At 42.2% G+C, this 16,328-nt stretch overlaps 2 protein-coding genes across 4 annotated transcripts in view; both read right to left on the bottom strand.

Moving 5' to 3' along the window:
* Positions 1-39: 39 nt before the first annotated feature.
* On the bottom strand, positions 40-11,505 carry ndufs2 (NADH:ubiquinone oxidoreductase core subunit S2). The gene is made up of 14 exons (XM_004567096.3): positions 11,354-11,505; positions 8,556-8,659; positions 7,958-8,148; positions 7,683-7,803; positions 6,018-6,130; positions 4,938-5,012; positions 3,090-3,167; positions 2,879-2,964; positions 2,450-2,569; positions 1,473-1,602; positions 1,081-1,176; positions 827-910; positions 360-417; positions 40-267 (listed from the first exon to the last, which is right to left on the bottom strand). Exons 1-14 carry the CDS (start codon positions 11,458-11,460, stop codon positions 230-232), a joined length of 1,401 nt encoding a protein of 466 aa, XP_004567153.1. The 5' UTR covers positions 11,461-11,505; the 3' UTR covers positions 40-229.
* A 958-nt stretch (positions 11,506-12,463) lies between these two features.
* kirrel1a (kirre like nephrin family adhesion molecule 1a) overlaps positions 12,464-16,328 on the bottom strand; it is a 32,582-nt gene continuing 28,717 nt past the window's right edge. For all 3 annotated transcript variants that reach the window (XM_004567098.4, XM_004567099.4, XM_076881958.1), the window contains exon 15: positions 12,464-15,087. In XM_004567098.4, the coding sequence (XP_004567155.1) occupies positions 14,425-15,087 (663 nt within the window). In that variant the 3' untranslated portion in view covers positions 12,464-14,424. The remainder of the gene's footprint in view (positions 15,088-16,328) is intronic.

The raw sequence follows: 16,328 nt of genomic DNA, 5'->3' as shown, positions 1-16,328 counted from the left end.
ATGTCAACTTATCGCAGTGGGACAAAGAAAACAGATGCGTTTACTGTTCAGACATAAAATATTTATTAGGTTGATTTGGGCATTGTACATGAATGGTGATAAACGAAGCCGCCTGTCAAAAAGCTCACTACAGTGAAAAGAGAACAGGAAGAAAGCCCGTCTGACAAGATAGTGGTGTGACAGAGAGAGAGAGTCCTCGCTGGGGAAGCGACACATTAAGAGTATCGCTTTAACGGTCCACCTCTCCAAACACTATGTCCTGCGTACCTGCAAGAAGATAACACTCGATGTGAAGCAGCTCCGTTTGCACGCTCGCTTCTGCATGTCTGCAAGTATTTAAGTTATTGTGACATTCTCACCAATGATGGCCACCACATCTGCCAACATGTGTCCTTTGGCCATTTTATCCAGACCGGCCTAGAAAGAAGCAAACATGAAGTAACATTTAGAGCAAGTGAAGCTTCCAGTATGCACGAGAGCACAAAAGTTGTCTTAATTCATGAGATTATAGCCTCGAGTTATCACAGTAACGACTCAATTAGTTTGTTTATGCAACTTCAAACACATTTTTAGCCTTGTAAACCCAAATTCTAATGACGACGTTCAACTGCATTAGCTCGTTTAACCATGAGCTAAGACGAACAGGAAGGAAGCCGAGGAGAGCTTTGGACAAAAAAAAAAAAAAAAAAACTGCTCCGTAACGCTTAATAAAATATAGTTAATGAAGTCAAAGTAGCCTAGAGGACAAGCCGTTAAATGAGCTGAATAATTGATGGTGGGAGTATTTAATATTTCACAGTGTCGTGTGAAATTTTTAAGTACGCACCAAGTGAGCGAATCCAGGGGCTTTGATCTTGCAGCGATAGGGTCTGCTGGAGCCGTCTGAAACCATATATACACCAAACTCTCCCTGCAAGCCACACACACGCACACACAGACACACACACACACACACACACACACTCCAATAAGCATATTACACCACAACAAAGTCCCATCTAATTAAGACTCAAAAAGCCTTAGTCGTACACTTTGATGACTGCACAATTTGTCCTTATACTCTACACTGAGTGCTCTCACCTTAGGTGCCTCTACAGCTGTGTATGTGGCCCCTGGGGGGACCTGGTAGCCCTCTGTGTACAGTTTAAAGTGGTGAATCAGAGACTCCATGGACATCTAGCAAAATAACACAAAGTTTGTGGGGGGAAAAAAGCATAAAAAGAAAAGAGCATCAGTGTATATTGAGGGAATGTTAACATTACAACAGTGAGGGGAAGTACAGGTGGTTTCCAGCCTTAAGTGCAGCCAAATTTAATTGAGTTTTACAATAAAACTGTCCTAACTCTGAAAAAGGACGAGTGAACACAAATTAACAAGAAATTGAAATAACACACGAGTGATGAAATACAGAGAAGAACGTAAATAGCCTGCAGGCTGCACAGCAAAAGAGGAAACCTCTCTACTCAACACACCTTCATCTCAGACCTCTTAGGCGGAGCCACTTTGGCATCATCCACCTTTATCTCGCCCTCTGGCATCTTGTTCATCGCCTGGTGCATGATCCTCAGGGACTGCCTCATCTCCTCCACTCTGCACAGATACCTGAGCCGCACACATACACACACAAGTAGCAGTAAACCACAGGACTGATGTTGCTCTACGCCACTACACGATATACACCTCAAACACTCTGCAGAGAAGGTGGAAGGCAGACGTTAGCAGCTCAGTCTGGCATCATCATGCTCAGAGTGCATTACACAACTACAGTACTACGGCATAGTATAGTACAGGAAATCGACCTGAAGGAGAAAAAAATCGTTCCCAGGGCCATTTTGACTGATTAAAACAGAAGTGGATGTGTTCCACTCATGCCAGTGAGACTGGTGAACCACAATGTGCTTTGTACGCAGCCACATGTTTAGTCACTCCAAGAGGGTGATCAGAAAATAGGTCAAACTCTGTGGACAAACGAGGTCGCCAACTTCTGCCGTCTGTGAGTGACGGCTCATTCTGATTATTTATGCTGCATTCATGAAAGCCAGGAGCATCAAGCTCTCACCGTGTAGGCACGTAAACCAGGATTCCTTTTAAACACAGTTGGCCAATAATGTCTCTGTGAAGCTTTCTGTTGCTAGGCTGAACGTCTGAGTTTTAAACTGGGTGACATATTTACTGCTAAATTTACATTGTGTTGCTTTGATCAGAAACAGAGATATGCGCCATGGCAGCTGCCGAGTGGTAAGACCTGGTTCTATAGGCAGCCTTTTGTAAAAAAACAACAGATAAACTCACATAAATCACAAGTATTTCATTTCAAAAAGACTAAACTGCTCAATAATAAGAGACAGTAGAAGAATATATATAATAAAGAGACCAAATATTCTTCTGGTGTGCTCATACCCGGGCTGCTATAGAGAAGACTCGGGCTGTTTGTCTGGAGGAGTCTTACCTGTCATAGCAGTCTCCATTGCTTCCAATCGGAACGTCAAATTCCACTTCATCGTACTTGTCATAGGGCTGAGACTTCCTCAGGTCCCACTTGATTCCAGACCCTCGTAACATGACTCCACTGGTGGTGGGAAAAGCAGAGTGATGCATTTCAAGGTTTACAAACACATGTATTTCTAGCAGCTTCCAGAAGGAGATTATTTAAATGAATTATACAAACTGATTTCATAAGTTTGTGGCAGATTGCACCATTATTAAGACTGAAAACACGCGTTGCCTCTGACACAGCAGTGTCACTTCCCTTTAGGAGGGTTTGTTTATTCATTTAGAATGCATTTATAACAGCTCACTACTGTGCAAGTGAAGCCATCATTGTCATCAGTGTAACTTAATTTTCTAATATGTCAGTGAACTTTCATTTATGGGTTACCTGAAACCGTAGTTGAGGGCCTCCTCAGCAGAAACCACTCCGATGTCCACAGTGCGATTCTTCCAGATACGATTGTTGGTCAGCATCTGCATGAAGGAAATCCAACATGAATGTCACTTTAAATTTATTGCATCCACAAGCTCCACACGCCCATCGTGCTTGAGCTCACTGAGAGCTTGTGGAGAACTGAGGAGAACATGGAGTCATTCACCTCTTCAACTTCATCAATCCGAATGGAGAAATTCTTACACCACTCATAGATGTCATCCATCAGGCCAAGAGGCAAATCCTGAAACATATTCAAATGCAACAATATTATACTGATCTTTAGATTGCATCTCTCATCTATCTATCTATATAATCTACAGTGGGGCAAAAAAGTATTTAGTCAGCCACCGATTGTGCAAGTTCCCCCACTTAAAATGATGACAGAGGTCAGTAATTTGCACCAGAGGTACACTTCAACTGTGAGAGACAGAATGTGAAAAAAAAAATCCATGAATCCACATGGTAGGATTTGTAAAGAATTTATTCGTAAATCAGGGTGGAAAATAAGTATTTGGTCACCTCAAACAAGGAAAACCTCTGGCTCTCACAGACCTGTAACGTCTTCTGTAAGAAGCTTTTCTGTCCCCCACTCATTACCTGTATGAATGGCACCTGTTTGAACTCATCATCTGTATAAAAGACACCTGTCCACAGCATCAAACAGTCAGACTCCAAACTCCGCCATGGCCAAGACCAAAGAGCTTTCGAAGGACACCAGGAAAAGTATTGTAGACCTGCACCAGACTGGGAAGAGTGAATCTACAATAGGCAAGCAGCTTGGTGTGAAAAAACCAACTGTGGGAGCAATCATCAGAAAATGGAAGACATACAAGACCACTGATAATCTCCCTCGATCTGGGGCTCCACGCAAGATCTCATCCCGTGAGGTCAAAATGATCATGAGAACGGTGAGCAAAGATCCCAGAACCACACGGGGGGACCTGGTGAATGACCTGCAGAGAGCTGGGACCAAAGTAACAAAGGTCACCATCAGTAACACACTACAACGGCAGGGAATCAAATCCCGCAGTGCCAGACGTGTTCCGCTGCTGAAGCCAGTGCATGTCCAGGCCCGTCTGAAGTTTGCCAGAGAGCACATGGATGATACAGCAGAGGATTGGGAGAATGTCATGTGGTCAGATGAAACCAAAGTAGAACTTTTTGGTATAAACTCAACTCGTCGTGTTTGGAGGACGAGGAATACTGAGTTGCATCCCAAGAACACCATACCTACTGTGAAGCATGGGGGTGGAAACATCATGCTATGGGGCTGTTTTTCTGCCAAGGGGACAGGACGACTGATCCGTGTTAAGGACAGAATGAATGGGGCCATGTATCGTGAGATTTTGAGCCAAAACCTCCTTCCATCAGTGAGAACTTTGAAGATGAAACGAGGCTGGGTCTTCCAACATGACAATGATCCACAACACACCGCCCGGGCAACAAAGGAGTGGCTCCGTAAGAAGCATTTGAAAGTCCTGGAGTGGCCTAGCCAGTCTCCAGACCTCAACCCCATAGAAAATCTGTGGCGGGAGTTGAAAGTCCGTGTTGCTCGGCGACAGCCCCAAAACATCACTGCTCTCGAGAAGATCTGCATGGAGGAATGGGCCAAAATACCAGCTACTGTGTGTGCAAACCTGGTAAAGACCTATAGTAAACGTTTGACCTCTGTTATTGCCAACAAAGGTTATGTTACAAAGTATTGAGTTGTATTTTTGTTATTGACCAAATACTTATTTTCCACCCTGATTTACGAATAAATTCTTTACAAATCCTACCATGTGGATTCATGGATTTTTTTTTCACATTCTGTCTCTCACAGTTGAAGTGTACCTCTGGTGCAAATTACTGACCTCTGTCATCATTTTAGGTGGGGGAACTTGCACAATCGGTGGCTGACTAAATACTTTTTTGCCCCACTGTATATGTATCTATAGATAGATTTTAAAAAGCATGTTTAGAGAAGTGTTGAACTTTCTAGTTATAAAAATGTAATGAATTCTTCTCCTACCTGATGTACGCCACCAGGCCTGACGTATGCAGCGTGCATCCTTGCTCCAGACACTCGTTCATAAAACTCAAACATCTGAGAGGAGACAAGAATTAAAGATTTAAAGAGGAAAGAAAAAGAAAAAAACCCCACACATTTCCATGTACAGTAGTGTCACAGTCTCAGGATTAGTGGCAAAACTCATACGCTGGATTAGACGGCCTATTTTAAAAGAAAAGCTACAATCGTATGTACCAGTCGATCACGGTGATAGGTTATCATTTCACTGATGAATGCTGTTACAATCAAACAACTGAGACTCTCAATGAGTAGACTGAGGCTGGTGCCACTGCAATCAAGTGTCTAGTCAACAGACACTGAATGCAAGACGTTTGAAGTTCAGTGTGAAGTTTCTAGACTTTGATTATTCGGGGTACCATTGTTTTATCAGCATATTAGTACTTTATGCAACAGTGTAGCCGTAGATTTTGGAGGACTGCGTATTCCACCTGTTGTCAGGATTTATGATGATGCAGTTTTCATTTCACTAACACCAAATCCTTTGATGACCACTTACTACTGTGTTTGCTTGACTTGGCTGAACCCCTTAGTGAATCTGTGGGGTATTGTCAAAAAGAAGATAAGTAACACTCTGACCTAAAAACACAGACAACCCGAATCTCACTATCAAAGCAACCCGGAATTAAGTAACATCACCGTGGAGCCACAAACTCCTCATTTCATGCTACGCTGGATGCCGTAAACCAGGATTCTCTTCAGATCATCACATTGTATCGCCAGCAGAAGATTCAGACTCAAGCGGTTGACTCATTTTACAGTCCTGTCATTTTTGGGACACTTTCAGTGACTCAGTGAAAATGTGAAGTCAGACGTGGCCCACATCCTGACTCACACACAGGATATTGTTGAGTAAACACCTGAAGAGCTGAAGGTCACTGTGCCACTAACTGATGAGAACATAGCTACTGTTTATGAATCAAAGATACAGCGATTTTGGGAGCGGGCTTGACTCAACAAAAAAAAACTAGAACAATCCCCAGATTAGAACCACAGTACACCTTGTGATTGTTGTTCCGTTACCTTCTCTCGCTCCTCGAACATCCAAAAGAAGGGAGTCATGGCGCCAATGTCGAGAGCATGTGTGGTGATGGCCATGATGTGGTTCAGGATGCGAGTCAACTCTCCATACAGCACTACAAACGACACAGAACAGAGCTCAACAAACTGGAAACAGGTTCCAGCTGCTCACTGGTGAAGTTTTACTTTACTTTCAGTTCAACATGTTTTGTTAGTGTCCACGTAAAATAAAATAAAATAAAAAAATCTACTTAAACACTTCAATGCTTCTTGAAATTAGATTGGTGATTACTTGGTCAAACAATCAATTCAATCAGATAAAAAAGCCCCAGGAACACTAACTGAGTGCAAGAACAGAGGGCATGTTAGCTCTAGATAGCTCGTATGTCAAGTTAACTCTTCACAAATAGAGCCTAAACATTAAAGGCAGGTACACAACACAACAGTCAACACAGTAGTTGACGCTTTTTGTTGCCAGACACGACTTTAAAGTGATCCTCTTTGAAACAAAACTACGACTCTGATCCTTGGTTCTCACTGTTTCCTGTTGAGGAAGAATCCAAGCAACCACAACTACATTTTCCAATTCTCCACATTGGAAAATGTAGTCTTTTCAGATCTTCAAGTTCATGTACGTTGTGCAATTGTGGCTGCCTGATCTCTACCAGAAACCTCATTTGTTCCGTACAAGGCTAAAGGTGAGAGGCACGTGTCTGTGACACAGAAACACACTGAGCGTACATCTCCGTGCAGCCTATGCTGTGAACTTTGTAATGGACCAATAGAAGACAGTAGCAGCGCTTATGTTTAGTTAGCGCCCCCTAGTGTGTCATTTTTAACTGCATCTTAAAGCAAAGGGTCAAAAACAAACATACCAGACAAAGAAAACTGCTGTTGGAAACTCAAAAAAATGTAAACGTTTGTTAAATGCTCATGAAATCAAGCTTTAAAAGGGTTTTTTTTTGCCCAGTGAAGGTCTTACACTTCCAGAGAAAACAATGCTGCGCAAGTACCATGAAAGTGCACAACATTAAATTTGATTCATCTTACAGTCATAACAATAATGTAATGCATACTTTATTAATCCCCATAGGGAAATTACTCATCTGCATTTAACCCATTCACTCAGTGAATGGGTACCTCGGGGTAGCCGTTTAGTAGATTCAAACCCCCAACCTTCCAATCATGGGGCGACCACTTTAGGTCACGAGCAGTTGTCTAAGCATTTCACTGCATATCGTACTGTGTATGACTGTGTACGTGACAAATAAAAATTTGAATTTGAATTTACCCACTATCCCTGCCCCTAGCTATATTTATATTTATTTCATTTATAGCATTTTTATTTTTTTCTATTTTCTGACAGACTTAATAGTCTGTCAGAAAATAGAAAGAAAAAAAAAAACACAGTTTCCTTCAGCTAAATACACAAACTAAAGATATGTAGATATGAGTACATAAGTGCAAACTACATTGTAATTAAATAAAAAAATTATAATAATATAATAATAATATAATAATATAATAATTTATAAATTATTACAAATTGTAATAATTTATAAAATGCAAATTTGGCATTAATAGTGGTTAAATAAGACTTCCAGAATAATGTTTTTTTAAATATTTTTTCTTCAGGAGTTTTCATATTTGACCACTCATGCTCAGTACCTCTGATCCACTGTGCACGGGGTGGGGCCTGGATGTTGAGCAGCTTCTCCACAGCCAGAGAGTAGGCTTGCTCATTACACATCATGGAAACATAGTCCAGGCGGTCAAAGTAGGGCAGAGCCTGCAGCAGAACGTGTTTTATTTAAATGAGGATGGTTACAAAAATAATACAAACTGCCCCTACACTTACATGCATACAAAATAATTTAACAGGTATGTAATGGCTGGAAGTTGGCGAGTACAAAGACCACTTAAGTCATCCCATTGTTCAGTACCTGCAGGTATGTCTTATACTCGATTAGCTTTTCTGTGCCACGATGCAGCAGGCCAATGTGTGGGTCACATTTCTTGACAGACTCCCCGCTGAGCTCCAACACAAGACGCAGCACACCGTGAGCTGCAGGATGCTGAGGGCCGAAGTTAATCGTCAGGTTGGACACCTCCTTCTCTGCAGGAGGATCTTTGTCTGAAAAACAAAGAGCACAAAACAGCAAACTAAAGTTCGACCAGTCTGACAGACCAGCACGTTTGTTTTCATCAAACAAATAACCATAATGCGGAACAAGCTGCCCAAACTATGAGCACATCTTAAATCAAGTGCACTGTGGAAATAGAAACGCGTAAGTCAGACACTGAATACCTGCCTCCCATCTTAATGAAGGCTGGCAGACAGAAAACACAGAGGACAAAAATGGAAATAAGTCAAACGTTTTACCGTTCTGTCTCTGCCAAAGGCTGACATGATACATTTAGACTTGGACTGTGTTCAACTCTCCCGCAGTCTTGGCAGCTCATTATTTTCCCTTTCAGTTACAATTAAAAGAAAAAAGTAATATTTGAAACGAGTAGATGTTGGTGAACAGCAGTCTTTACCATTCCACGGGGGCGGTGTCCACTTCTCATTAACAGCAGTGGGGTACATGACTGCACCAGCGAACTGCTCCGTCCACTCCACATCTGGCTGCCATTGTTTCTGCCTGTGAAACACAGCAAGGTTATTTTTAAGGCGATGTAGGTATGAGGCTGGGTGGCGACCTTTATCAGTGCTAACACGATCCTGCAGTACAAAAAGGTGGTGCCTCAGGCTACCTACGCGCTGCTTAAAGCCTTAACCTCATTATCAGATGTTACTTGGAACTGAGCCTGCCAACCTGAGGACTGATCGTTAGAAGTAGCTCATCAAGGAAACATGCAGAGATGGAAAGTTTTCTTCGTGAAAAACAAAATATGTCAATGATTCAGTAGTTTGGAGGGCCACCTTTTGCAGAACTTAGGTCGAGTAATTGTTTTGTGCATCACTTTATCAGTCTCTCGTGTCATTGTGGAGGAATTTTGGCCAAGTTTTTTTTTTTTTACAATGCGGCTTCAGATCATTGAGGTCTGCAGGCTCTCCTAAGATCTCCCGACAGTGTTTCAATGAGGTTGAGGTTTGGACTTTGAAACTTTGTAGATTTACTTCTGCGACTGGAACAGCTATCCCTCATTTACTCATTTTAAGTTTTCACTCATCCATTCAGAGTCAGCGGATGCTGAAGAGTGTGCAGATGTCACCAACTTTCTGCAGAGCGAATCTCTACAGACCTCCATACTTCAATGGGCTTCGGATTAGCTAAAGAACAGTGCGTAAAGACCTTCATGGAATCGGTTTTTATCGTCGAGCAGCTGCATTGAGTGGTATAAAACTCTCCATCCCTGGAAACTAGAGCAGTGGAGACGTGTTCTCTGGAGTGACCAATCACACTTCTGTCTGGCAATCTGAAGGATGAGTCTGGGTTTGGTGGTTGACCGGAGAACGGTACTTGTGTGACTGCACTGGATTATGGTGTGGAGTTGTTTTTCAGGAGTTGGGCTCGGCCCTTTAGTTCCAGTGAAAGAAATTCTTAATGTTTCAACATATCAAGACATTTTGGACAATTTCCTGCTCCAAACTTTGTAGGAACAGTTTGGGGATTTCCCCTTCCTGTTCCAACATGATTGTGCACCAATGCACAAAGTAAGGTCCATAAAGACAAGGATGAGTGAGTTTGGTGTGGACGAACTTGACTGGCGTGGATAGAATCCTGACCTCAACCCGATAGAACATCTTTGGGATGAACTAAAGGAGAGACTGAAACCCAAGCCTTCTCGTTCAACATCAGTGCATGACCTCACAAATGTACTTGTGACAAAATGATCAAAAATTCCCATAAACACACTCTTAAACCTTGCGGAAAGCCTGATGAATTTCATATGTGTGTGAAGGCAGATAAGTACGTATGGAAACACTCTTATCCCACGCAAAAACAAACACACACTCAAAACTACCACCAGGTTTATGAAATGTGTGCACCGGCCTATTTTGGTCTTGCCATTGTGTGTATGTAAGTAAATCAGAATCACTCTGAACCAGCAGGCTTGTGCACTCTGCATACTGCCAAGGCCCCATGTCTACATAAGGAAATACGCTGAGCTCCAGGTAAAGTGGAAAAAGTGGTAATAATGCAAGAAAGAAGCCTGAAGACACTGAAACAACTGTGTACGAAAAGGAAGCCAGAAAAGGTACAGCCTTCCAAAGACTTTGCATGAGAGCAACAATGCAATGAGAAAAAAACCACAGATCCTCCAGAATATGTGGGACAATGCCAAAACTGTAAGTGATGTCATTCAGCAAATCACTGATTTGTGCGTGAACTTACATACTATTATTAAATGATAATTAAATCTTGTGGGGGGTTTCAGAAGCAACTTTGCAAACTTTTTCTCTGGGAACTGTCATGAATTTAAACACTTAACATGCTAACTCAGGCCTGTACAGTCTAAGATGGAGCTCTTGGGATTTTCCAGTTCCTCTGAGCACTGCACAGCCTGACCGTGGATTGCATTCGTTGGGATTTCCACCCCTGGAAAGAATGTGGCGTTGTATTAACACACACCTGAGTGCTCTAAAACTAGCAAACAGCTAGTTTGGTAACATTTGCGGATCAGTTATTCAAATGCATTTGATTAGCACCATCTGGCTGCTCTGTGCCCTCCTAACTCCTATAGAAGTAGTAAGCATGTACATGTTTTTGACAGCACTGCATGAGTCCTGTAACATACAGCCACGGTAATAAAATAGCACGTATTAATGCTGAATATTACAAATATACAGAGGCATAAATATGTCAGTAACTAGCATTGCATAATGCTAGTTACAGGTTTATATCCCCCTGAATTTGGTTCAGAGACCTTCTGAAGCCCTGAGCTGAGTTAAACATAGCGTACTACACCTCCAAAATCATCCAAATTATCTATTTATTTTCATCCTTGTGCCAAAACCTTTAATTTTCTGTCTATGCGTTAAAACCATTTTGACCTCACTGACCATGAAACACCGATGTAGTAAACACTGACACACGCTGACAGCAGATCTCCAGTTAACCCGACAGTGGGAGATGCGGACCTATGCTCTAAACAAGCTGCTGAGGGCACTCGTTATAGCCAAGCAGCCAATAAATATGTTTTTCATTTATTTTCATACTACTAAACTGCACAGGGCGAGCCCTGCGATGTTTTATAGCAGCAAAGCCGGATTATGTAGCGTTTTGCTAGCATGAGCCTCTCGGCATGCACATCTGTGAGGAGCTAAGCGAAGACCGTCATGAGGACAAAGATAACTCGTGGAGTCACGGTTTGTCTTTTTGCTATCATACCTGTTCTGCAGCAGCGCACAGCCAGGGCTCAGCACATTATGGCCTAATAACAATTTTGTTGAAGGACGTCCGAGTTTGCTAAGCGACCTCAACATTGTGGCCGCCATCTTGGCTGTTAGACAACCTCCGGCCAGTGACGTAGGAGAGTTTCCTCTTCTGTAGTCGTGGTGTCGTGTCTGCCACCTGTCGGTAAATGTAGTTCAATTCATTGTTTTCTATTTTTATGTCTACGAAGATTTAAAAATATAAAGAATTATTAATATTATATATATATATATATATAATAAAATGAAAGTAACAATTTAATATCATAACTTACATTTTTACATCAATAATTCTCACTTCTAATTCTCACTGAGGTCTTTTAAGTGGATTTGGCATGTTCTCCCAGGTACTCTGGCTTGCTCTCACTGTCTACAAACATGCAGGTGGTTAATTTGTATTGTATTGTATCTTTATTTTGAACATGTTAAAATAGTACAAAAACAGAAAAACAAGACAAACAAAAAAAGCAAATCAAAAGGAAAACAAAACATTAATAATAATAAATAACTTACATGTTAATAAAGGAACAGGAAGATGCATAAACTTATTTAATCCCAATCCATCATTTAGTTACTAATAGTTATACTAATAGTTAATTGGTTATTCTTAATTTGACCACAGGCATGAATACAAGCTTGAATGGTTGTCTGTCTCTCTGTCCTGGATGGATATTGCACTTATATTATCATACAATGGTGCATCCAGTCAATAATCCATGTGCAGTCTTGGTTGTATTTAAACTTAACTATAATTAGATCCTAATAAATATGGGAAGAATTTGAATGATTACCCCCATGCTGGTAACCTCTAGCAGGTACATTGGATATAAAACAGCAGTGGAAGGTAAAAAGAATCACAGGCTATTGAACTTACTCAATGTTTTTACAAAACCAGCCAAAATTAGGACCCCAAAATTAGATAAAGTATTAAAAGTTTATTATTATTTTTCTAAAACACTTTGTACTGCCATCTATAAACATACTACAGACTTATAATGGACTCTCCAATGAAGAATTGAAGCTCCAGCAGTGCATGTTAAAAAAAATCTCCACCTACTCAAAGATGACAAATGCCACACTTTATAAAAAACAGTGCTTTTATTTATGTAATACTGTGGAAAAATAATTACATACCATTTTTAAAAAATATTGAAGGTAATGAAATTAAAAAATGAGAGTTTGATAACGTTCGTTGTACATCTTTTGAACAGTTTTCTCTGCTACGAAGAACAGTACAATAAGATAAACATTGGATTTTTCTAAATTCAAAGACACAATAATACAGGATACAGTCCTACCAGAGGTATAAAAGTACTGTAACAGGATTGTGAGAGAAATGATATGGACGTATACTTTAAACACACACACACACACCCACACACTTTTAGACACAGAAATGCACACACGCAAGTGCATACAATAGTGACGCGAGCGCTCCGATTGGGGCGCCGCGTGTTTAAAGTATGCTTCCCGTACACGCGCAGTCATTCACGCATCTATACAAACACGCTGTACAAATCGATGTGCGCGCCTACGCCCACGCACTCCCCCTTGATCCTTCTCTCTCTCGCTCTCTCACACACACACACACACACACACTCGCACACACACACACACACACACACACACACTCGCACGCCCACACGCTCACAGTCATACACTACTACATGTCAATATTGTGGACAAGCCTTCATTAAACCTCTCCTTACACATTCTCCTCTGGCCATTTTTGGCAGACGGACGATGAGGAATGATTCAAAAATGGAAATGTATGACATGTTCCTCTATAAGGCCACTCTAAACCCAACATCTGTGTTTTCTCTCTCCGTCTGCACCAGGCTTGTAGTTCGGAGCTCGGAGATAAAGGCTCCAACCTACAAAAAACTGTCTGGGAATGACTCAAGGCCCCCAAGCCTGGTTTGTAAAGCAACAGCCGCCAATAGTAGGAGCTTCTACTGCATATACATGGTCTAAGGTGAAGAACAACATGAACACTTGGCACTAGGTTTCTTTTATACACTGATACAGCCTTCTGATGTGAAACACAACCTGAATTCAGGCTCTTCTGTTGGCACTCTTGTCTCAGTGGATTTCCCTCAGGCCCGAGCTACGTGCGCTCTCGTTCAAAGTTTTGGTCCGTACGTACACATTACATGTTTTTACACTGACAAAAATAATTCTGTAATGTTAAAAAATAGAATACAAAGCTCTAGTCTTGTGTGCAAATAAAAAGAAGACATAACACAGATATAGATGTCTAAGACGTCTAAGCATGAATACTGTTGATGCAGTGCAAAATGACGACAACCCCCCCGAGCCCCCCCGCCCCTCCCCAGCCCAACAGTCCCCTACCCTGCCTGACAGGCATGACGGCCAAGTGCCACTGTACACAAGGGCGCGCTGGGCTACTATGTATATGTGCTCTATGATCACTGAATAAGTCAACCAGCAAAAAGGAAAGTTAAAATGACGGCCAGGAATGACTTCCACCGGTTGAGGTTTCTTCCGATCAGTTTGTACTATGTTTTTCAGTTTGCTTTTAAGACGCTCTCTCATCATTTTACAACGTCAGTTCACAGCAAAGGCTATGGGCTCCAAAGATCAGCGATCTCTTGTCCTCTCTCGGGTTCTTGCTCTCATTACCCATCTTGATTGTGACTTGCACCGTCCGCTCTTTCAGAGCTCAGATTTACAAACGCATCGGGAGTGAGGGAATTCCAAACTGTGGAATTTCCCTTCCCTGTCTCATTAAGCTCCTTCCTATCCACCCTCTCTTTTGCTCGCTCCTTGCTTGTTTCCCCTACCCCCGTCTCACGGGCATGGTTGTCTGACTTTGTGCCTGTGTGTGTGTGTGTCATGTTTTTTTTGTCTTCTGTAGTTGTGTTTGTGTTTAGTAGGGTGTGTTCATGTTAGTGTGTGATAATGTGTGCATGTCAATTTGTGACTGAGTGTTTTCAGGTGTGACTCTATTTATAAGATGCTTCCTCATGCGCAGCTAAGACTGTGAGGCGGGTATGCATCTCTGTCTCACACGTGAGTCTGCATCCGCTGTGTGTGCCGGCTGTGGGAGTAGTCAGAGTGTTGTGAGGTGTAGGAGAAGCGAGTGGAGCTGCCGTACTTTCCTAGTCCAGTCTCTGATCCCGAGGGAGCTGGGCCTCCTGGGCCAACCCCAACCCCAGGGCTGCCCACCCCAGATCCTACCCCGTACATCTCATAAGACGGGCCGGCTTCCAGAGGAGCCAAGCTGGATGGTGCAAAACCCATTCGGTAGGTCTGGTAGTGCGAGGGGTATCCATAGTTGTCGTAGGCCAGCTGGGAAGTGGAGTCCAAGAGGCTGCAGTCTCCAGGGAATTCACTGGTGGCAGGGGCAGGGTTAGCCGGGGGCTGCTGGCTCTGGCCCCCGCGGGTGAAGGTGTTGAACTGGGCGTAGCTGATGTGGGACAGTCTGGAAGGCGGTCGCGGGTCGTAGCAGGCTTGTGGGCGTCCGGGTGACGTGAGGGGGCCAGGGGGCCCTGGGGCTCCTCCGCTGGCTGTGGCACCTGAGCCACCGGTGCTGCTGCTGATAGATGCAGCTCCCCCTGGTGTTCCCGTGGGGGAGCGGTAGTCAGAGTAGTGCATGGTGGAATGGGAGGCAGGACGGACTTCATCGTGGGTGGAGGCTCGCACATTGTAATAGCCATTGGTGGGGTCCTGAAGAGAGAAACAAGACAGCAGGAAACAAAAGAAAGAATGAGTAAAAAGAGTTCAGAGAGTTTATTTTTAATGATTTTTTAACAATTTAGCAAAGTTCAAAGGTCTCTGTAGTAAATCATGTTCCTTTCTGTTCTCTCAGAGACTTTTCTGTAGTCGTGGAAGGTCAGAGGTCAGGGCTAACCGCAAGTTTTAAGCTGTTTAACATCAAGGTGAAGATTCATTAAAATCGTGCTGTGTGGCCAGTTTGCTCCTTAATCGTGACTCAGCTGCTCGAGTCCTTTGCAGAAATGAGTGCAAATCGATTTCTTGGGAGTCTTCAAAAATGACACTCAAGGCTAAAGCACCCTGCATGATTCGTCTGCAGCACGGCCCTATCAAACCCGACAGCTGAGAGAACCGTGACATCGTGTCACCCTGCTTGTCAGTTTTTACATTTAGACTTTTATTTGCATGCGTAATAATTTTAATGAAAAGCTGGAAATTATGCACATAAAAATGTGTAACCAATATTTAACCAGTGGTCAAAATTATTATAGAAAGGAAGAGGATAGCATGTAAGAGTACACTGAGTATATCTCATTAGTTTCAGTTCAAATATTTGCTAACAGAAACACACGAGTTTCACCGTTTGTTTTATTGTTATGAATTTCACTCAAATATAAAATAACAAGAAAATGCACATTACACTAACGGTGTCCTAAAGAACTGACGATAACTGGGCCATTTAAAAATGAAATATCAATGATTTGTCAAAAATGAACCGATGATAAAACTGCAAATAACTGTATAATTTGTACATTATTCTACAGTTATGTTTACAGACTCTCTCTCACCTCCATGTGCTTATATTTTAAGTTTCATTTGCCAAAAAAGACAACACATAAGAATCATTTTTTAAAGGTTTAGTAGCTTTAGTGCTATTATCTCTCCACCGTCTATATCTGGATGTTTTTAACTGCTGTTAGCAGCTCACAGAGATATCAACTTTCCAGTGTATATACAGAATTTGGGCTTTTATTTGGCAGGTATTCTTATTGTGTATTTTGTATCCCAGGAGACCAGATTAGTCAAGTTAACAATAAGAAGAAATTCTGATTCTTGCTGAATTTAAGCGTCCATGAGCAGCAGGACAACACGCAGGGCTGACCCCAGGATGCCTGCGTTAAAAATGAAACGATGCTTTCCTTGCTCACTACATCGCAATTTGCTCTTCAGCTCAATCTAACATGTTTCTGCAA

Source organism: Maylandia zebra, linkage group LG3 (assembly GCF_041146795.1).
Source record: "Maylandia zebra isolate NMK-2024a linkage group LG3, Mzebra_GT3a, whole genome shotgun sequence".
NCBI lineage: Eukaryota > Metazoa > Chordata > Actinopteri > Cichliformes > Cichlidae > Maylandia > Maylandia zebra.
This window is presented reverse-complemented; position numbering and strand designations above follow the sequence as displayed.

Bases quoted from the DNA above. Each gene is read 5' to 3' on its own strand.
- ndufs2 (XM_004567096.3), bottom strand. From the start codon at position 11,460: ATGGCGGCCACAATGTTGAGGTCGCTTAGCAAACTCGGACGTCCTTCA. The intron at 3,168-4,937 runs GTAGGAGAAGAA...AATATGTTTCAG, and splicing joins GGCCTGGTGGCGTACATCAG to GATTTGCCTCTTGGCCTGAT. The intron at 418-826 runs GTGCGTACTTAA...GCTTCTTTCTAG, and splicing joins CCCCTGGATTCGCTCACTTG to GCCGGTCTGGATAAAATGGC.